The sequence below is a fragment of the Aspergillus aculeatus genome (assembly GCF_001890905.1).
Source record: "Aspergillus aculeatus ATCC 16872 unplaced genomic scaffold ASPACscaffold_18, whole genome shotgun sequence".
Lineage (NCBI taxonomy): Eukaryota > Fungi > Ascomycota > Eurotiomycetes > Eurotiales > Aspergillaceae > Aspergillus > Aspergillus aculeatus.
Window position 1 is genome coordinate 555,005 of NW_017962993.1, and position 20,950 is coordinate 575,954.

At 51.7% G+C, this 20,950-nt stretch overlaps 6 protein-coding genes and 1 non-coding gene across 7 annotated transcripts; 5 read left to right on the forward strand and 2 right to left on the reverse strand.

Moving 5' to 3' along the window:
- Positions 1-261: 261 nt before the first annotated feature.
- ASPACDRAFT_35337 (uncharacterized protein) lies at positions 262-4,055 on the forward strand (the record flags this gene model as incomplete). Its single annotated transcript, XM_020200112.1, has 7 exons — positions 262-757; positions 822-1,196; positions 1,260-1,820; positions 1,883-1,988; positions 2,050-2,307; positions 2,356-2,798; positions 2,854-4,055. The coding sequence occupies 7 exons, from the start codon at positions 262-264 to the stop codon at positions 4,053-4,055; spliced, it is 3,441 nt and encodes a 1,146-aa protein (XP_020052331.1).
- Positions 4,056-4,153: 98 nt separating this feature from the next.
- ASPACDRAFT_81685 (DEAD/DEAH box helicase) lies at positions 4,154-8,257 on the reverse strand. Its single transcript, XM_020205928.1, has 13 exons — positions 7,764-8,257; positions 7,328-7,686; positions 6,673-7,259; positions 6,520-6,618; positions 6,392-6,461; positions 6,216-6,339; positions 6,134-6,164; positions 5,902-6,083; positions 5,009-5,831; positions 4,762-4,947; positions 4,556-4,706; positions 4,405-4,503; positions 4,154-4,345 (listed from the first exon to the last, which is right to left on the reverse strand). The coding sequence occupies exons 1-13, from the start codon at positions 8,185-8,187 to the stop codon at positions 4,313-4,315; spliced, it is 3,168 nt and encodes a 1,055-aa protein (XP_020052332.1). The 5' UTR covers positions 8,188-8,257; the 3' UTR covers positions 4,154-4,312.
- Positions 8,258-9,434: 1,177 nt separating this feature from the next.
- Positions 9,435-10,934, forward strand: ASPACDRAFT_54846 (uncharacterized protein; the record flags this gene model as incomplete). The annotated part of the gene is made up of 2 exons (XM_020202926.1): positions 9,435-9,580; positions 9,626-10,934. The coding sequence occupies 2 exons, from the start codon at positions 9,435-9,437 to the stop codon at positions 10,932-10,934; spliced, it is 1,455 nt and encodes a 484-aa protein (XP_020052333.1).
- Positions 10,935-11,208: 274 nt separating this feature from the next.
- ASPACDRAFT_63987 (uncharacterized protein) lies at positions 11,209-11,697 on the reverse strand (the record flags this gene model as incomplete). The annotated part of the gene is made up of 1 exon (XM_020203952.1): positions 11,209-11,697. One exon carries the CDS (start codon positions 11,695-11,697, stop codon positions 11,209-11,211), a length of 489 nt encoding a protein of 162 aa, XP_020052334.1.
- Positions 11,698-14,410: 2,713 nt separating this feature from the next.
- Positions 14,411-16,210, forward strand: ASPACDRAFT_47354 (Zn(II)2Cys6 transcription factor; the record flags this gene model as incomplete). Its single annotated transcript, XM_020201945.1, has 2 exons — positions 14,411-14,499; positions 14,563-16,210. The coding sequence occupies 2 exons, from the start codon at positions 14,411-14,413 to the stop codon at positions 16,208-16,210; spliced, it is 1,737 nt and encodes a 578-aa protein (XP_020052335.1).
- A 1,232-nt stretch (positions 16,211-17,442) lies between these two features.
- ASPACDRAFT_47355 (glycosyltransferase family 2 protein) lies at positions 17,443-19,246 on the forward strand (the record flags this gene model as incomplete). The annotated part of the gene is made up of 6 exons (XM_020201946.1): positions 17,443-17,569; positions 17,622-17,845; positions 17,934-18,248; positions 18,356-18,586; positions 18,688-18,872; positions 18,973-19,246. 6 exons carry the CDS (start codon positions 17,443-17,445, stop codon positions 19,244-19,246), a joined length of 1,356 nt encoding a protein of 451 aa, XP_020052336.1.
- Positions 19,247-20,398: 1,152 nt separating this feature from the next.
- ASPACDRAFT_t285 lies at positions 20,399-20,507 on the forward strand. The gene has a single exon. It is a non-coding gene; the product is annotated as a tRNA-Met (tRNA).
- The last annotated feature ends 443 nt before the right edge of the window (positions 20,508-20,950 follow it).

Sequence of the window (20,950 nt, forward strand, 5' to 3'; positions counted from 1 at the left end):
GGGGGGAAGGGGTAGAAAAGAAAGCAAAAGAAATAAATGAAATGTAATTGCAAACAAGACTCGACAGGGGCGTGTCCGGAGCTTTTGGGCTGACTCATGATTGGAGCAAAGGGACAGGGATCATTACCCAACAATCCAACACAGCCACAACGCCAGCCTCGACCAGCCTTTGGCGCCTAATCATGAATACTGAACCAGAGTTTCACAAATTCTTCCCAAAGAACTACTAACAGCAAACAACATAGCAAGAGGGGTTCGAGCATGTCTGCTACACATAGTCTCATCCAGAATGCCTTTGATGCCGCGATTCAGGAATTCAAAGCGAACCTCAACAACGATACAGTCTACCAGAAGATCCTCTCCGTTACCTCCATCGACAAAGTCTACGACCTCACCGATCAGCTCCAGGCCGAACAAGGCAAAAAGGGGCACCTACGACACCTGGCCAAGATCGAGCCTTACCTGAACCGTCTCCGCGACTACGTAGCAGTGATTGAAAACTTTGTCCAGATCAAACCGGAGGTCATGGCCCTTATCTGGGGTCCGATCAAGCTGCTGCTCCAGTGGAGTAGCATTCTGGCTCAGTCCTTTGATGCAATCCTTCAGACTACGGGCGATATCGGGGCCTTGCTGCCGGAGTTCAAGGATTGCGCGGTCTTGTTTGCGCAGAACAGTCGTATCTATGATCTGATGGTGCTGTTCTTCAAGGATATCCTGGACTTTTACCAGGTGGGGTTGAAATTCTTCACCATGTCGCGTATGTATAGACGGTAAAAGGCTTCGAGACCTGAACCCAAATGTGACGCTGATTCCGGGCATAGGTTGGAAATACTTCTTCGAGTCTGTCTGGCCCCACAAAAGGGATCGCATCAACCTGGTCAAGACTCATATCGAAAGACACTCTCTGCTCATGCGGAATGAAGTACGCCTAGAGCACATTCGCGAGGAACACGAGGCTCGATTGAAGGCGTTGGAGCATTTCAAAGCCGAGGAACGTGCTCAACGACTACAGCAGTTTCATGTGATCAAGACTGATGTTAACCCGAGAATGTACGATGACAAGCTGAACTGGTGTCATGGTCGCATTTGTGACGGATCAGGCGCATGGCTGTTTAGGGACAAGGCTTTCACCCACTGGTTGGATTTCTCTGCTAAGACGCCGCCCGTTCTCTGGCTTCAAGGCATTCCAGGCGCCGGTATGTGAACTTTGAAGGACCCATTGCCAGCGGAAGAGACTGACATCCAGAGATATTGTGAAGGCAAAACATTCCTTGCCAGCTTAGTAGTAGACAAGGCGCGCACAGTAACCCACACGGCCTTCGCTTTCCTGAGTCACACATACAGTAGCAGTACTTCAGCTCTAAGCGTGCTGCACTCTTTGATATTCCAGCTCGCTGGGCGAAATGAGGATATGCAGGATGTGCTCTGCCATTCCACCCACGACCGCATCCGGAGCGATGTTGCCGTTGCCGTCGAGCTTCTCAGAGACCTACTGAATTGTGCAGGTCCCGCATTTCTAGTTGTCGATGGTGTGGATGAGATAGAAGAGCTTGAGCGTGGTATTCTCCTCAAGCAGCTTCTGCTCCTGTCCGAAACGTGCCTCGAAATGCGGGTTTTTATCAGCAGTCGGCGAGAGAGCGACATTGCTGCCATTCTGGAAAAGATCTCGGAGTCAATTCGAATTGACAAAAGAAACGAGGAAGGCATTCAGGCATTTGTAAGTCAGCAGCTGCGACAGATGTTTGAAAGTCGTGAGTTTCCACCCGACGTCCAGACGCAAATTCGCCAATCCATGGAGCCGCTAGCTTCAAAAGCCAATGGTAAGCCAAAAGTTCGACCTGAAATATCATAGCTTATTGAAGTTTGGTTGACCGGAGGTTAGGGATGTTCTTATATGCTAAGGTTGTCTTGAGCAGTATCGAGCTGCTAGACGATGTCGCGGAGATTTGTGAGGAGTTGAGCCTCTTACCAGAAGATCTGGACAGCGCGTGAGTCTCGTATTGAAAGCGGCTAAGAGCCAATTCATAAAGCTCACATGCAAACGAATAGATATGCGCGAATCCTACTTCGGATTAATAATCTGCGACCGCCATCTGTAAAGGCGAAAGCCAGAAGGATACTAGCCTGGGTGGGCTGCTCACCCACGCCATTGACTTTGCGGGAGATGGAGCAAGCCTTGAGTATTCAGCCCGGCAATTTCAATGCAGGAAGAAAATTGAGCGCAGCTCCAGATCTCAACAAGCTATGTGGACCAATAGTTGAGGTTGCTGGCGAGGACGTCCAGTTCGTCCACTTTACGGTCAAAGAGTAAGCACATTGCAATGATTGCTCTAAACACATAGCTAACCAACTCAGATACTTCTTTAGTACAGCCGTAACCGGCCATATCAGTTTGATCGATGGAACTCTCGACTTAGCAACAACCTGCATTACATATTTCTGTCAGGGATTTCACAATCCTGATGTCGTCAGCGATGACGATCAATTCACTCAGCATCTCTTTGAAGGTAGTTATAGGCTGCATTATTATGCGCAGGAGAGATGTTTTGAAGTCCTTCAGATCTACCTACGCTTGTTGAAGGGTGTAAAGACTCCCCTGAGCCTTTTGAATTGCCTCAACATGTTCATGGCTACGCTCAGGAATGATCAATTCGCGCTCGCGACGGATGACGGACGCATTGTAACAGCTTCATTTCTGCACGCCTTTCGAGCAGATCACCCAGAGCTTTATCAGTTTCTTTACAACATCTATCGATTCCGTCATATGTGCTCACAAGAATCATATCATCTCAATGAAGGTATGCCCCTTATCGCACAGCTGTTGGGCCGATGTGCGGACAATAATGTGTCTAGAAACGAAATGGATTGATTTTGATCCACTAGTATCATCCCAAGTGTCAATTCGACTTTACCAAGGCATCGAAAAATTGCAGTGCGCTTCCGGCTCCCACACTCCCGGATGCCAATGCGGCCTTCTCGACCGTGTAATCGGTTTACAGCCCTACAAATGCGGGTATTTGAATTGCCCTTTCCAGCGGCGTGGGTTTGAGTCCATAGCAATACAAAAGCGACATGAAGCCGAACATACTCGCGTTTGGAAATGTTCTGTTTCAGGTTGTGAGTATGAAAGAACTGGATTCTTGTCTGTGAATATGAGAGACCAGCATGCAATCAAAGCTCACCGAAAGCCATATGATTCTAATGACATTCTTCACGACAGCCATATGTCACCCGAGGACGAGGTAGAGTTCATCCTAGATCTAATCAGGTCTAACGATGTTGAGGCTATCAATTCCCTTCCCCTTACTAAATTGAAGGCGATATTTGGACATAGAAGCGACGATTCTTATAGTCTGGGAAGGATACTGGGAAGGTTTGGGTCTACCTCAACTGTTGGGGTACTTTTGCAATTTGCCGAATTGTTACCAACCTATTCAGGAGCTATACAGGCCTCGAATACTGACCTTCTCAACTGGCTTATTGATGCAAAAGCAATAGACAAATGGCCTGGATATGTAGCATATGTTTGCAGACATTTCGCCCGGTGCGATTCGGCAGAGATGCACGACTTTGGCCGCAGATGGTTTGCAATGATTCGAGATGTGGAAGGACAAGAACCTTACATGCTGTTTGACGCAGTCACGAACAAATATGTGATCGGTGCTACAGCAAGCAAACCGGGCAGAGAGGACTTTTTAGTCTCACTGTGGGATACGGTTTGGCTGAACATCAAACCAGTTGCTATTTCAAGGGCGTTAAAGAACGTTGCAAAGACAAGTTGCTCTCTAAGACTTGGGCAAACCCTGATTCAACATGGAGCTAGCGTCAATGAGATTGTCAAAGGCAGGCCTTCGGCACTCGAACATGCAACACGCAAATCTACAGCTCAGAATGCTGAATTCGCCAAATTCCTTCTATTTCATGGCGCCAACCCACAGCACACTTCGGTCCTCGGAATAAAAATATCTGACCAGATTGGGGCGAAGAGGATATCTCGTTGGCTTGGAGTTTCATGGGACGACTTGATAGATCAGGCTAGGGCCCATGCAGATTGAAATGCAACTACCTCTTGATTATGCCACAACCAGAACTAGCCAATGACGAGTGACTTTGTATCTCATACGTGAAAAATATTCACGTAAACCCTAATTTTGAAACATGAAATAGACATGAATGGTACGAAAACTTGAAATGCATTCACTTGCAGGTCTTCGATTATGATTATATCGATCAACCAGACAGGACCGAAGAACTGAGAGAAAGAGAAGTTTCTAATCCAACAATATGCTAATCAATTGCCCATCAAATCTGCTCATTGTGCCATACCCAGAAGAACCTGTAGTTTCTGGAATATATTTAGTTATATTCTATTCAAGAAGCGTTTCTGATAAGACTTCTACATACCTTCCATCGCCTATGGTCAAGATCTGCCTGTGACGTTGGAACGGAAGCCAACGACTGCTGAATGATTGCTATCTTGTCTTCTTGAACCCAACGAACGTACTACAATCCCGTCAGTATGACAATTTCATGGAAAGGTAAGTCTCGCACATACTTCCTCAATGGAATTGGCAACGAGATATCTTATAACCGAAACTTCGCAAGACTGGCCTATTCGATGAACTCTGTCAACTGCCTGTGCCTCTAGCATTGGGTTCCAATGAGGCTCCATAATGTGGACGGAGTTGGCCGCGGTGAGGTCGATGCTGTGAATCCTCCGTCAGCCGAACAAGCATGGAAATTGTATACATGTTTCTTCACCCTTCTCCGGCACTGCCAATACTGGCCAGCATCACCGTGCAGCTCTCGTCCCTTGTGAGTCGCTCAAGCGCTAGCCGGCGATCTGTTAAAGTCGACCCTCCATCGAGACGAACGTAGTTGTAATTATTGGAGTGAAGAACCGTAGCTATCAGATCTAGCATCTTGGTCCACTGACTGAAAATTACACTGCTAATCATTTAGTCGACTTGCACTCTTCGATCATAAGCGCGGTATTTTCGCAGCCTACCTTTTTGCAGGCCTAAGAGCCGATTGTGATGTGCCTCGTTGCTCCCTTTCCAAGTTTTTCAATAATGCTATCATCTTTGGAGATAAGCCCAAACAAGGCTCTTGACATCCCTCCATTGTCATTTCATCAGGAGAATAAGTTGCACGTTCGATAGCATCATACACGTCCCCAGGCTTGGCACTGCCACCAGCAGCTTTACGAGCCGGTGTGCTTCGATTGTCGGGGACAAAGTCTTCCTCATTCAAGCAGCTGCCTACACTTTCCCAAGGTGCGGCAATGACATCATCATGTCTGTCTCGGTTGCGCCATAGCTCGAGCGCGGATTTAGGTAGCAAGCGCTCACCGTAATCGCATATTAGCCGCAGCATGTTAATCAATGCGAGGGTCGTATCTGCACTGGCCTGTTTTCCAGAATCCTGAGGCTCACCAGAGAGCTCTGCTGCCGTCTTGGATGCTCTCGCTTTGAAATAGTCATATATCTCCCGATCTGCGGCCGTCAAGTGAACCAATTCGGTTCTTTCAACCTTTTTCGGCAGCTGAAGGGCGGAATCAAGCGTCTTCTTGGTCCGCCGGAGAGCTGTGGCAGCGACGAGCGCCCGGAGTGTCTGGATATAGCCCTTTTGCTGACGCTTCACCGGCGATGCAAGCCAATAATCAAATGCGGACTTGTTCTCCAGGACCGGCATTTGTATGAAGCTCAAGAGGGCACCATAGTCGTCAATGGAGTTTTGGATTGGCGTGCCGGTGAGACACCATCGGACGTGCGCTTTCAGGGAGCTCACGGCCTTGAACACCTGTGAGGACCGGCTCCGGATACGATGTGCTAGGCTGAAGTCAGATCACAACCAGCCCTATATCATAACTTCATCTCAGTCTCTTTATCATAAGCATACCTTCATCTAGAACTATACGATACCAAGTCTCTGTGCTTAAACCATCCTTTGTCCGCCAATCCTGGCGTATGGTTTCATATGTTGTAATGACAATATCGTACTCGCGTACCAGGGAAGGTTTAGCTTTGCCTCGATTTGCGCCATGGTATATGAAGTACCGAAGTTGATTATGTTTGATGTGTCTGGGGCCAAGGTCAGCTGCGAAATGACAACATGTCAAGAAAACGCCTACGTTCCAATCTGTTTCTCCCATCCCGGAATAGCTTTGTGTGTCAGCTCCGACTCATTGTAAGCCATAAAGTATTTCAACTTACTGCTCTTCGGTGTGACGATTAGAGTCGCCCAAGGGCTGTCTAGAGGTGACTGTAGACAATCTATGGCATCCAGGGAGCAGCAGAGTAGTGCTAGAAGGCTAAGTGTTTTGCCCAAGCCCATGTCCTGCACAAAGGTTAGACACAGTCCCATTTCAGGGTAAAGGCTAAGAACTCACATCCGCGAGGATTCCGCCGCGCATCGGTCTAGGGTCTGTGTCGATGGCCCCTGTGATTCTATGCCGGTACCTGCCACCAGTCAGCGGCTATCAACAGTGCTAATCGCCTAGTGCTGCTAATATTGTACCTGTGGTTCCCGAGCGCTTCCCAGATGGATGGAAATTTCAGACCATCAATTTGTCCAGATTCCCTTTCGATCATCATCGCCAATGCCACTTCCTGGTGACTGCATCTAAATATCAGCGTTTAATTCGACTCCCTACACGAATATCTCACTTACGGTTTCAACCTCGATGCCAACCTTGGACTGGAGCAGGCTTCATAGGACCCCTCATAGGTGTTAACCGTGTCGAAGATCCGGAGGAGCTCACTCTTGACCCCTTCATTTAACCTCTCTGAAACTTGCGAGCCCTGCTCATCGTCGGAAATCCTGAGTTCATCAATTCGAGGCATTTCACCCCCAGGTCGCACAAGATACTGTGGGTTCACATATGGGAATCTGGGGTCATACTCCACGCTTGTGGGATGTTGCAGGTACATTCCTGCGTCCGATAAGCAAGTCCCGACCGTGTCTTTGTCATTGATACTTCCGTAGACGATAACTCTCAGCTCTGGCTTCTGACACTCCCCAGTCCCAGCATCCTTACCGAGTGGAGCGGCGAACAGTGTTCCGACCAACTTGACACGATGTTGTTTCAGCAGGTCCACTAGCGCAGGCATAGCGACGATGCCTGCATACTTCTTCGTGTCCGTGAAGGACAATTTGACGACTCCGCCAAGGGTTGTTAGATCGACCCGGGCTGACTTTCGGTTTCGACTTTTTGTCTTTCCATCGTCCTTGAATGTGGAGGTGGCTTCGAGGGCGAGCTTGTGAACGGTCAGCTTGCGACAGGAAGTAGATGGAGACAGGAGGCGTGTTTATGTATGTACAGTACCTCTCCAAAGCAAGTGTCCCATGTCACTGCGTCCGTTGATTCAACGCTTGTTACAGGCTCGCTTTGACATTTATCAAGGCGCGGCCGGTACTGTTCCTCGTCTGAATCGCTCGTTGGTTTCTTTGACTTGTCCATGATCTTGGGTTGAAGCTCATTTGTGCTAGGACTGGTACCGGATAACTCCATTTCAAGTGCGTTCCAGCCAAAGTCAGGTTCAATCGATAGATCCAGAACGTCAGGAGCTCTCGTAAATTCCAGATCAGGACTAAAACTCTGAAAATCTGCTGGGCCTTGTTCGCACCCCGGCACCTGGTGGGCCAACCACATGTCCGTTATTGGGTAAGGAGCGCCTTTTTGCCCTAACCAACCGATATGATGTTAGCCTGAGCGCAAGAAGTGCTAGAGGCCATTCGTTTCTCTCACTCGAGAGTCTTACCAGTCTGACCCAAGTCCTGTAAATGTGGCGCATCAAGGGCGCCATCGCGGTCTTGCACATCAGAGCCCATATTATACCCTAGCCGTACACTCCAATCGCTGTCCGACATATCGATGTCCAGCCCGCGCAACGGATCAGACACCAAGCCGGAGTCCCGGATAAGTACCCCATATGGATCCTCCACCCGTATCTCCGGACAACCCTGCTGTGGCCAAATCGAGCCGCCCACGTTACGGCCGAAAGGGTCTGGAAGGTCGCCAAACGGCTGACCCCCGAACCAGTCGCCATTTGGAGTAGTGATAGCATGGGTGAGACTCTCCGCGGGCGTCTCAGAGCAAGCTCGCTTGCTACTTATGCTGCTCCCATCGTTATCATCGTCATCGTCAGGCAGCAGACGCTTGCTTGCTGATCGCGGCAAAGCCATCAGTACTATCCTCGACAGCTCTCGAATTCTCCGTCTTGCGACCTGCACCACGTAGTCTAGGGAAATGTTTAGTCGAAATGTAGGAAATAGGGGCCAGATCTGGTTTTAAGACAAGCAAAATGCACTTTCTCAGCTCAAAACCCGTCTGACGCACCATGCCCCTAGGCTAGCGGTAGTCTCAGCCACAACAGGGATCATGCTAGCCAAGACACACATATAAGCAACCAATCAGATGGCTGAGCTTCGAGGAAGCGTTGACTGCGCCACGCCCCGGCTGGATGATTGGGACCTCACACTCTTCATTCTTGATGTCAGACGATACTAGGACAGTAGAATGCTGGAGTTCTGTGTCATTCGTTTACTTCCGTGTTCACTATTACTGTCAATGCAATGTGTATAAATGTGTTCAAGACCGCCCAGTTGACCGCTCGTGTTGCTTCTTTTGATCTATATTGCCTGTAAGCAGTTTTGTAAAGCTCTAGAATGGGCCATATGAAACAATTTCTTAATTCCTTGGTGGTTGGTTGTTTGATGGACTAGCTAAGCTCTGAAAGTGGGCAACTCGCTTGGTGCATCGCTTGGTCACGTGGCCTGGATTACCCCCAGGAACGCCGACATTACCCAACCCCCATCAAACTAAACAAACCACCATCCCTTCATTATTTTTTTCCCTTATTCTTTGGTGATTCTTTCTGTTTCTCTTTCCCATCTTCTTTACTTTCTCTTTTTTCACCATCCCAGTGCAATCATGCAGTTCCATACCCATTCCAGCTTAAGCACAGCTCTGGATGAGTTCTAGATCTCCTCTATCAACTTGCAGCACTGGAAGACGACAAGATCATCCGACTAGTAGGCGGACGGCATCCAGACTCCGCGATCAATGCATCCGCCGCCCGCTCTGCTGGCTTTTCTGATGGGATACTAAAACATTGGCGGTCGAGTCGGCAGCCTCACTACCGACTCGGTTCAGGTGGCGCGGTACTAGCCGAACCTCCATCACACGCACGTTCTTTCAGGGTTGTAGGAGACAGGGGCAATCTCCACCTGGAGACCCTGTAGGGCCTGTTACCAATCCCCAGATGAGACCGGGAGATGGAATGCTGGGGCTGCCGAATGTGGCGGGTAAATTTTCAGCCGCGGCACCCAACTCGGCAGTGGAATGGCCGTGACCCCCTTATCAGATCGCCCTAAAAGGCTTATCCCCTGCTTGGTCTGGTTCAACCCTGGTGTCTCTGGCGGGGTCAATTATGGCGGAGTCAAAAGAAGACATAACGCTGACCACTGAGTCGGTGGCGGTCAAGAGCGAACCAATCTCGCAGTCGCCGCAGATTGAGCCCAGCAGCACGCAGCCACCTAAAAATGAATCGGCCACAGAGCCTACGTATCCGAAATGGTGAGCCGATTACTTCGTTCCAAGTCTACCCTTCTGACAGGCCAGGCACTACGTCGCTATCGTGGCAGCCGGCTGCCTCATCATGATGACCACCTGCTCCTTCGTCTTCGCCTTCGGAGTCTACCAAGCCCTGTACGAGGAGATGGCAGCGGAGCCCAACACCCCCTTCACAGGAGCTTCGACGGCGCTCATCGACCTCATCGGCACTCTGGCCATCGCGCTCATGTCCATGGCCGGACCCTACGCCACCGCCTGGTCGAAGAAATACTCGCCGCAAGCCGTCATCATTGCCGGCGGCTGGGTGTTTGGAGTCGCCTACATCCTGGCCAGCTTCAGCCGGGCACTGTGGCATTTTGCCCTAACGCAGGGTCTTCTACTTGGGGTTGGATGCTGCCTCGCCTACGTGCCCACCATGTCCGTGGCCCCGACCTGGTTCAGCGCCCGCCGCGGCCTGGCCATGGGGGTAATTATCTCTGGTACCGGCATCGGCGGCATGATGTGGCCGCCCGTCCTGCGGGCGATGATCTCGCATATCGGGTTCCGCAATGCCCTTCGGGTATCTGGCTGTATCGCCACGACGATCGTAACGGGCGCTGGCGCCGTTCTTCGCTGGGAACCGCGATTCCACGCCAACTTGAATGCCCGACAGCAGGCGCAACAACAGCAGCCACAATCCCAGTGGAAGCAGCTCCTTACCGTCCCCCTCGTCGACCGCACCACCGCATTCTCTGCACGTTTCCTCGCCCAAGCATCCGGCTGCTTCCTGCAATCCGCCGGGTACACGACCCCGCTCTTCTTCTACGTTGCCTTCGCCCAGACCCTGGGCTACAGCACCACCACGGCCTCCACCTTCCTGACGGTGAGCAACGCCTCAAACTTCGTCTCGCGGATCGTGCTGGGCTACCTCGCCGATAAGTTCGGGCGCATCAACGCTCTCGCCGCGACCACGCTCGTCAGCGCCGTGGCAGTCTTCGCCTTCTGGCTACCTGCCACATTTTCCCCAGATGACGGAGTCTCTCAAGCAGCTGCACGCGGCTGCTTCGTCGTGTTCACGGTGCTTTACGGGGCGTTTGCGAGCGCGTACATCTCGCTGTTCCCGGCCTCATTGGTGGAGGTGTTCGGGGTGGACAAGTTTACGAGCGTGAACGGAGTGCTGTATCTGATCCGGGGGATGGGGGCGTTGGTGGGCACCCCGTTGGTGGGGCTGTTGATCCCCGAGCGCACGGCGCTGTTCGACGCTGGGACGTATCGACGGGCGGCGGGGACGGTGGGTGCGTTGCTGATGGCTGCGGCCGGGGCGTGTTTCTGGGTAAGGTGGGAGATGAGGGGCAGTAATAAGGGGTGGAGAGTGTAGTTTGTGAGATACTCCGTATAATATAATAAAATGACTGTTCGTGCACATTAGAACAATAGAGATTGATTAATACTAACCTATAATACAGCCCGCCATATTATCATAACTAGCACTTGGGGTTGAGGTTGAGGTTGCCGGGAAGCTGAAAGAAAGGGGGGTCTGGGGGTTCTCCCCCAGCCAGACACCTCCCCATGGCGCCTATTATTATCAACCGACTCCCAAACCCGATTCACATTCCCATGATCCCATCTGCATCACCCATCACCATAGAAAGCTAACCCATAACCCCAAACAAGCACGAAGAAACCACCATCCCCAGCACGACCCACCCACCCATCGAAACCTTGTGCCCGACCACCGCCGCACTCTTATCGGAGGTACTCGTGCTACTCGCCGCGCTGCCCGTGCTGGTGCCCGTCTTCCCCGCTTTGCCGGTCTCGGTGGACGACACCTTGGCCGTTGCGCTGGCTGTGAGGTTCCCGCTGCAGAAGGCCTCGGTCACGGCGCCGTTGTCCTGGAGACACGCCAGCAGGGTCTTGACGGTCTGGTCCTGCGCCAGGCAGTACAGGCCGCAGTCGTTGTCGTATTTGGTGACGGTCGCGGGGGAGCAGCATTTGTCCATGACGGAGGAAAAGTTGCCGGAGTTGGGGAGGGCGCAGGCGGCGTCTTGGACGGGGAGGACGTAGAGGTTGCCCGAGCAGGTAGCGGCCGCGGCGGAGCCGGTGGTGGTGGTGGCTGTTGCGGTTGCGGTGGAGGTGGACATTTTCGCGTTGCGGTTTGTATACAGGTGGAGGTGTTGTTATGGTTTTGGTGTAAGTGTTGGAAATGTAAGGTAAGCGAGTGCGTGTGTTTGTAACGACTGATTTGTTGTCACCACTACTGCAGAGTAGGTAGGGGAAATCAACGACCGTGTCTGCGGAAAAACAGATTAGGAGATATAGTTAACGGAGAAGTAACAGAAGGAAAGATGAAATCAGCTGGCAGGGAAGAAAGATAGCGGAATAAATACCCTTACCCTTGCAGCGATGATCACCCCATAAAACTTGATCTCCCCACCATTCACTACTGCGCCCCACCCGCTGACCCTATATTTATCCACAACCTGCCGTCATTGGGCCCGCGCCACGTCAATCCCTACTATTTTCGGAGTCCCGCGGCCACAACCCTGGAACCACCCTATGTGTGACCCCGGATCGACTGTGCTGGCGTCTCACCATTGTGTTGGCTTTTTTTTGTTGATATTCTTGAGGTGTGCGGGTAAGTCACTCAGCTAAGTTGGATTAGGAATTCATCGTCAGCGGTTAGTTAATTATGTAAATTTGTTATCTTTCATTTTGGGTTTGAACTATGTTGCCTATGGTCTGCTACCGGGCCTTTGTCCACTTCTAACCGTCCATCTGTGTGAGTTTTTTTATCAATTGTACTTAACATTCTTCTTTGTGCTTTCCTATCAGTATCTGCAGTGTCTGCTCTTTGTATATTCAGCTATTTTATTAGCGCATAGGCAATCTAATCGTGTTGAATACTGCGTTCGACATCTTAGAGCAGCCATTTAGGGCGCCGCCGGGCTGGTGGACACCCCCGTGCCGGGGCTTTTGGTGCGCACAGCTAACGGTGAGACCACCTCGCGCAGCTACTTAGATATAACCGTCTTTGTCGGCGTCTTAATGGTCGCGTCTACTCTAGCGGTCGCCTAGGTTCGCGTGAAATAAGGATTCGATTAGGGTCGCCTGGGTTCGCGTGGAGCAAGGATTCGATCGGGTTCGTAAGCGTCGTTCGTGGGTATAGAAGCTCTAGTTTTTATTTTGTTGGGGGTATAGGACAACGTTTGGTGTCATTTCGGTGCCCTAATCGGGGAATAGATGTGTCGTTTGTGGCCGCGAGGCAGCTAGCAAACGATGGTGGCTCAACTTTTTTGCTCTGGCGCCGTTCTTCGGTGAACTGCAGGTCGAGTAGATTGTAGCGATACCTATCGCCCTGACGGCTGCTCACGGGCACCGCGGACACGTGGATTGACGCGTTCCGACAAAAAATGTGGATTGCTGGTACTCTTGAATATCGGGCATGCCCCCGCTAACCCTCGACCATTGTGCTTTGCATGCGTGAAATACTATAGATAGATAGGGTTACCATATCAAATGGAGCACAGAGACACTGGGTGTGTGAGACTACGAAAGTAGATGAACTAAGCCAGGCAAGAATTCCATTCTTTAAGGAGAAAAGAGAAGAAGAAGACCTGAAGGGCCTTCACTCTGAAGTAATTACTTAAATACTCCATGGGTGCCTTAGATGCCTGACTGGCTAAAGAGTCCGACAGGGTGTCAAAATAAAGGCAGGAAGAGTCAAGTTATACTTTGGCACTTGATACTGAAGCGCCCTCCGGCTATTGATAAGCTGGTGACAAGGTCCTGTTACTATCAATTATGTCCGGTGTAAGGAGAAGAAGCATGGATTCTAGATTTTATTGAAGCTGTTGAAATGCTTTAGTATAACACAGTCTATCTCTAGTATGATCCTAGAAGCAAGTATTATTTAAAAGTATAAGATAGATATCAGAAATGGATTATATACCAAAGGGGTAATACTATTGGTATGAGGCCAATACTAGCTCTACTAAAAGCTGGATCAATAATGCTAATTTTTACATTCTCTGCGATAGGCTCAGGACCCCCGTTATGCAAGTATCTAGTAACTTCTTCGGCCAGGCATGTATCCTACAGGCAGCAGACTTAATACCCGTACTGGGTACAAAGATGGAGGACCTCCGAAATAAGCGGGAACCTGGGCCCTATCAAGGGGACCTGCTGTATTGCAGGTCTCACTATCTATAGAGCTTGTTTTCCTAGAATTAAGCTTTTAGGTTTTATACAGGCTACTTATAGCTGTTGATATTCAGTAAAAGTACAGCTTCTACCGGAAATTGGAAGCTAAAGGGCCTGAGTCCCCACCCTACCCGTTATCATTGGCTACCTCGTCTACATTTGCGGTTTTCTACTGCTCTGATTCGTGGTATAACTTACTTTGCTGATTAATGCACCGATGATGTGAACCGTCTCCACTCATTGAAGGTTCCCTTCCTCCACAGTTCAAAGACATCTCACCTCACTTAGGTATCTTCTATTTAACCCACAAGATCCTCGTTTGATCCGTCCCTGAACATTTACTGAAGTGAAGGCTTCCTGGAAGCTCAAAGCATTGTACGGCTTCTCTAGACCTACAGATTTCGGATAGTGCCAAAATGTTCCAGCCTGCACGATCTGCATCGAAGCCAGCAACGGCGCCTCGCGTGCATGACACTAAAACCCAGGTTATGAGCCCAATCGTGATCAATCACGGTGATTGGATCTGAGGGGAAAGACCCCTGTCACGCCAGCTTGCTGCTATCGAAGGCCAACTGCTAGGCCGTCATATTCAAAAGAACCAGTTCTCGCGCAATCATCCATCAATCGTTCCTTTGTCAAATCTCAATTCCGAAGATGGAAGCACAGGTCGAGGCAAAGATCCTATCAAAACCTCAGAAAAAGGCGTTCTCGAAGAGATCCCGCACCGGATGTCGGACCTGTCGGTGAGTAAACTACCTTTGAGTTGACAGACTGGCTGAGATTGACTAAAAGACCTTGATGCACAGAGCTCGGCGTGTCAAATGCGATGAATCTCCTGGTGAATGCAGCAACTGCACAAGCACCGGTCGCACTTGCGCGTATGACATGCAACGGCTTCCTCCAGGAGGTGGTCGTAAGAGAACTACAACCAAACCCGTCATATTGTCAGCTCCTAACGGCGCATCTGCCACCATCCGCGCCGCCATCGCAGCCAAGTTCCAGTGGAAGGTGACCTCTGATGAGAGCCGCTGTCTCTCCTTCTTCCAGCACCGGTCGGTCCCGCAACTCGTGGGCTACTTCGACTCGCCTCTGTGGCGGGAACTGATTCTGCGGTTGTCCTGCACCGAGCCTGCAGTGTACCATGCGGTCGTTGCACTCGGGGCAGTGAACCAGGCCAATGAGATGGCAGGTCGTACTCCAAGACCGGGACAGCAGCACCGTCTGCGGAATACCTGGTACGGCTTCGCGCTGGAACAGTCCTCACGTTCATTTGCCCTCATACATAAGAGACGCACGTCACACGACCCGCAGCTTCAAGAAGTTATACTCGTTTGCTGTTTGCTTTTTATTACCTGCGAGTTATTGCGTGGAAACGTCACTGGGGCCACCTGCCACCTGCAAGGAGGTCTGCAGATCTTGCATACGATGAATATCGAGCGAGGCCCATCGGGGTTGGAACTCAGCTCCGGGGGAGTGGACGAGTGTGTCGTGGAGTCCTTCATGAACTTTCAGGAAGGGTCGATCTACTATGGTCTGAAGGAGCCCCTGCGTTTCGACAGCGAGTTCGTCTACGACCGTCCCTACGAGGCCTACCTCCAGCCCTTCCAGAGCCTCTCCTACGCGCGCAGGGCCTTCCGGCCCCTCCAGCACACCAGCTTCGAGCTGATCGCGACGTGCATGTCGGCGTCCGAAGCCGACATCGCGAGCAATTACGCCACGATCCACTTCCAGCAGCACCGGCTGATCGCCCTGCTGACCCGCTACCTGCAGGCGCTGGACGACTTCTGCCTTCGCACCTTTGGAACCACCTCCTTCACCTGCCCCGGCATGGCCGCGAGTCGGGACGCCGCGCGCCGCAAGGACTTCCGCGAGGTCGAGCTGACGCGGCTCACCTGCCTCGCGCTGCTCTTGGGGCTGAAGACCGCGACGTACAGCAAGCGGCAGCCGCCGATGCCCGACCGGCACCTCTGCGAGCGGCGGAGCCTGCTGGCCGCCGCGCAGACCGTCATGCGCAAGTTCGACGGCCCAGACCGCCGCCCCGCCTTCGCGCCCACCAGCACCATCGTCGCCGCCGTGTACATCGCCGCCCACGTCTGCCCGGACCACACCTTCTATTGCCTCGCCAGCGACCTGCTGCGCTCCTGGAGCTCCGAGGAGGGCTTCATGAGCTCCACCATGAAGGCCAAGGTCCTCGATGAGTCGCTCAAGCTGTACCTGGTGCAGGTGTGGCGCAGCGCCGCCCCCTTGCCGGACGGGGTGACCTTCTCCACGGACGCGACGGGCTGCCAGGTCACGGCCCACCTGACATACCGCGCGGATGGGGTCGAGAAGCGCCGCTCCATAGTCCTCGAGAGAGATGAGTCCCTCGTAGCGGAGCTGCGGGCCATTGACAACTCCCAGGACTGGGTGTGTTCGCGCGCGTTGGGGTTGCTGGAGGGGAGAAGTTACCTGTGAGGGCTGATCGTGTTTCGGCCGCAACCTCGTTGCGAATTCGGGCCAACATATTGGTACATATTCGAAGGGTGCCTCTGGCGTGATGGAAAAGCCAATCTTGCAGATATTTATTCAATCCGCTGCGCTCATGTGTCATGGTGCATGAATCTATGGTTCGTCCCCGGCTGAATCATCCCTGTGAATCTTCTTGTAACCGGATCTCCGACATTCCAGAGTTAGTGGGTAGTCCAATTGACTATGCGCGTGACGCCCAGGTGTTTCCATGATAAACCTAACGAAGTAGGCTGGTTGAGCTGTACTTAATTATTTTGCAGCCGCAGCCTAGGATGGCAGCAAGCACGGTCCGGGCTAGGGAGCTAGATCACCCGGACTCAGCTGGGGAGGCTGGGTATATAAGTCCTTATTGCCATTTCTATTCTCATTGCTCAACATTGCCGGTGCTACCGCCACATACGGCCCCGTCAACCAAATGTAAGGACCGTGAACATGAAGGCCAAACTGCGCAGCTATCTCTCTTTCTGCTGAGGAGAAAAAAGACCCGTTTGTTGAATGTGTGCTCGGTATGACCAGCCTCTGGTTCTCATTATACGTCACACTGCAGATAAATCAAGGCTTTCCAAGGAAGACGTTGCACAGCTTCTCAGTCGCTTATCCTGTGCGACCGGCATGTTTGATGCTGTACAATTTTCAGCTCTGGAACTTGCTTGGCTGCTGTCGTACTGCAGATGGTTCATGTATCCTGTACTCGAGAGATGATCTACGTCGACTTTATCTCACACGATCATCAATGAAGACAGTGAATGTGCCCAAATCATTTGCCGATTGATCGCGTTTATGACTCTGATCGCCGCAGTGGGCCACAAGCTGAGTATGATGGTTTTGCAAGCGGGCTGAAAGCTGAACAGTGGGTTCAAACATTGCCAGCGGTGGTTCTCGCGGATGCAGTCTCAGTCAGCTTCGCATTGCTTTTTCGGGGCAGGAGTGATGGTTTGCAGGGATCTCTGCAGGCCTAATTCATCAGGGCTGATGCTTTGTGGGAAGGTTGCCAATTGCATACATATATGAGTCGTGTCTCCCAAGTTCCAGCACGGTGGTTCATGTCTCACTCCAACATCCACTCTGCTGGGATTTAGTCACGGGCTCAATACATTTCCGTCGTGGTTACGCGACAGGCTGAAACCTCTGACTACACCCCTCTGCCCTGCTCCGCCCTGTCTTGAAAGGGTTCCAGCATGCGTTCTCAAGATGGAGTCGATCTGGAACGGAAACCCTTACTCGACCGACGCTCGCGGAAGCTCTTCCAGATCCTGAACTACAACTGGGCGATCTTCCCGTGCACGGCCTTTTTGTCGTTCCTAGGTACATCCAAATGCTCTCTGTGATTACTCCATGCTTACTGGCTCCGCTATAGGAGTATATTCTCTGATGGTGTGGGCCGGAGTTCCTGAGGCGATCGTGCAACCGGGGGTGCTCTGGACACGCGACTGCACGATCATTACCCTCATCATCACCCCGTTCCTCCTCGCCCAGTTCCCCCCCTACTACATCCTCTGGGGGATGTGCTTCCCCATCCGTCCGTTCTCATACGCCCAGGCCCCGAAACAACGATCATTCCGCAGCCTGCGCGTCGTTCTTGTCACGAAAGCGACCAACATTCAGGGAAGTGCTATTCCCCTCTCAACCTCTGCAACATCCTGTCCCCATTACTAACCGAAACAAAAAGACCGTCCTCAACACCGTCGAACTCTGGAAACCCCTCAGCCAAGTCTTCCGCATCAGCTTCGTCGTCGTCGTCGACTCAGCCCACAACCCCTTCACCACCCTCCTCCCCAACTGGGTCGAGCAGCTACAATGCCCGCCCGCCTTCCAGGCCGCGCGCGCCACCCACAAGGCCCGGGTGTTGGAGTGGTACCGGCGCCACAGCAGCCTCACCGACCGGGACTGGGTGCTGCACCTGGACGAGGAGACGGAGATCGACGACTACCTCATGCAGGCGTGTTTGGATTTCATCGAGCGGGGGAGCGATGATATCGGGATGGTAAGCCACACTTGACCTATGCCTTTAGCACCAACCCCCCTTCCTTCTTTATTATCCTTCCTTCCATCCTCCTATCCTATGCTCGAGCATAGCTAACCCAACGAAAGGGAACGATCTACTACAACGCCTCCTCGCACTGGAAACACCCCGTCACCACCGTCGCCGAGATCTTGCGCATCGCCGAGAACTTCGGCCGGTACCAGCTCCCCGTGCGGTTTTTCCGGCAGCCGCTGCTCGGGTTCATGCGCGGGAGCTTTCTACTGCTAAACGGCACGGTCGAGAACGCGGTCACCTGGGACACGGACTGTTTGACGGAGGATCATTGGTTTGCTTACTACGTATGGCCTCCAATCCCTGTTGTCATCTGGATGTGTGAGAGTAAAGCGTGCGCCCTCAGCACGAACCCCAACAGACCAAGTGACTAATTGACGGAGGGTAGGCCGCAAAGCAGGGTTTCAAATTCGGGTGGCTGAACGCGATCGCGCGCGAGCAGGCCCCCTCCACGCTGGGCGATCTGCTCCGCCAGCGGCGCCGGTGGTACAGCGGGGAGCTGATGATCCCCAGCTGGGCGCTGCGCGTGATGGTGGCGTTTAATATGTTGGAGTTTGTGGCGCATTTCTGTTTGTACGTCTCCCCCCCTCCTTTGAGAATCTGCCTTGGCCAGGCGTGCAGTCTTCGCTTTCCAATAAGGAGTGGTTGCTGATGCTTGTTGGGGTGCGGACAGAATGATGACCATGATCTACGGCGGCTGGACCATCTCCGTCTCCTACGGCTTCTTCGTCTGGACCACCTTCAACCTGGCCGTGCTGCTGCACGGCCGCGTGGTCGCGTGTCTGCTGGAGGACCTGGACTGCCATGCCACGGCGCTGCTGGATATTCCGGTGCATGTGGTGCTGACGGTTGTGCTGGCGCCGGTGGTGGATTTGGTGCAGGCGGCGACGTTTTTGTGGACGGTTGTACGGCCAACGAGGGAGTTTACGGTTATTCGGAAGGATTAGTGGTCTCCCCCGGGGTGGGGGGTCGGGTTGGGATGATAAAAGGGTGTTGCGGGTTTGTTGCTGTTTGTTGGGTTATTGTGGTTGTTGCTGTGCTTGTAAAGGGAAGGGGGATGGAGGGTTCAGTTGCTACTGGATATTTCGATAACTGTTTCCTATTGATTAGATAGCGTTCTGCGTCCTCTCTACTACATAAATACTACCTTTGTTCAAACTCGAGTGTCTGCACTGATTGAAAATCCAAGAGGAAAAGGAAAGGAAGGGGGTAGCAACCCAACTTACCATCCCAACCAAGCCCAGTCGCAATCCCAATCGCCCTGGACCCCACACCCACACAGTTCCATCCAAGGTTTTTCAACTCTGCCTGTATCCTGACTGTCGCATTACGAGCAATGATATAACATGGCTGCCATGAAGATGGACATACCGAACTGGGCTGTATCCGGTCGTGGGGCGGGGGTAGTCCCCAATTCGACTGCATCGGGGTTCGGTTCATGTATGGTTCGGGGACCTTGTTGCGAGGTACGAGGTGGGTGTGTGGTACAGTACAGGATTTTGATTCTCTGTCGTCGTGGCAATGATATCTTCTACTGTAGTGCTCTGGCTTATTGTCTGGTTTTATTGCTTTGGTTGCTGGGCTGTGCGGGTCTTGTGGGGTGTGAATTAGAGCTGTGTTTATTGTGTCTAAACATTTATCTCAGTCTTAATAATTTCTGGAATACTCTTGGGGATTGTATGTTGTATCTCCACTGAAAAAACAATGGAATTGAAATAAATAGAGACAGAAGAAAGGGAAGGGCAGAAATAAGAGAAACATACAATCGATCATGTATATATCGTGAATGGTGCTGTATAGAAGGTACCACAGCAATATTTTTTTCTGCTTCAGATCCGCGCTGCTAAGATATGTATCCCCCTCAAACCCGGAACAATACCACAAACCCACAACCAAGAACAATATTTAATTCGCAGATTTCAGACCCCATCAGGAACAATATCTCTCTAAAGACCACAATTAACCCAAGACAAACCATTGCAACCACCTTTAAACCAAAGACACTCTTAACAACAGACCGCAAACCGGAGTCATCCCCAGCTAATTCATTAATATGCCCTGGTCATATTTCTCAAAAAGAAGGGCAACTTCAACAACTTGTCTCGATGGTGTAGTTGGTTATCACGTGGGTCTCATATCTCGCATATGACTCGGAAGCGCAACTTCTGGGCGATCCCAAGGCCGGGAGTTCGAACCTCCCTCGGGACATGTCTTTTTGCTTTACCCCGATCCCCTCCTCCAAGAGGTGGAATCGTTTTCTTCGTCGTGATTGTGTGATATGAATTTTTTTTTTCGTTCCACAAAAATAGGGTTGGTTATTGTGTCATTACCTCTGAGTACCTACTTGATCCTCGGATCGGTTGGGCAGCCGAAACCTCCAGCAGAGGACGACGGTACGGTAGTAGACACGCGAGTTTGGCCTTACGGCGGCATGACGATGCAAACTCACCCGTTCCCGCTGCAGGACAGCGCCTTCAGCTCGGAGATTAACCACCCGGGAGAACCGTCGCACTAAGCCCACGCGCATCCCGAGCCCAGTATACAGATACGTAAAGCAGAACAATCAACCCACGAACTTTTCCCCCGTGCAACCCCCCTAATGAGTCCCAGGCATCCTTGCACCCTTGCATTATAGGTCGATATAAAGAACA

Bases quoted from the DNA above. Each gene is read 5' to 3' on its own strand.
- ASPACDRAFT_81685 (XM_020205928.1), bottom strand. From the start codon at position 8,187: ATGGCTTTGCCGCGATCAGCAAGCAAGCGTCTGCTGCCTGACGATGAC. The intron at 7,687-7,763 runs GTAAGACTCTCG...TCGGTTGGTTAG, and splicing joins ACAGGACTTGGGTCAGACTG to GGCAAAAAGGCGCTCCTTAC. The intron at 6,340-6,391 runs GTGAGTTCTTAG...ACCTTTGTGCAG, and splicing joins GCGGCGGAATCCTCGCGGAT to GACATGGGCTTGGGCAAAAC.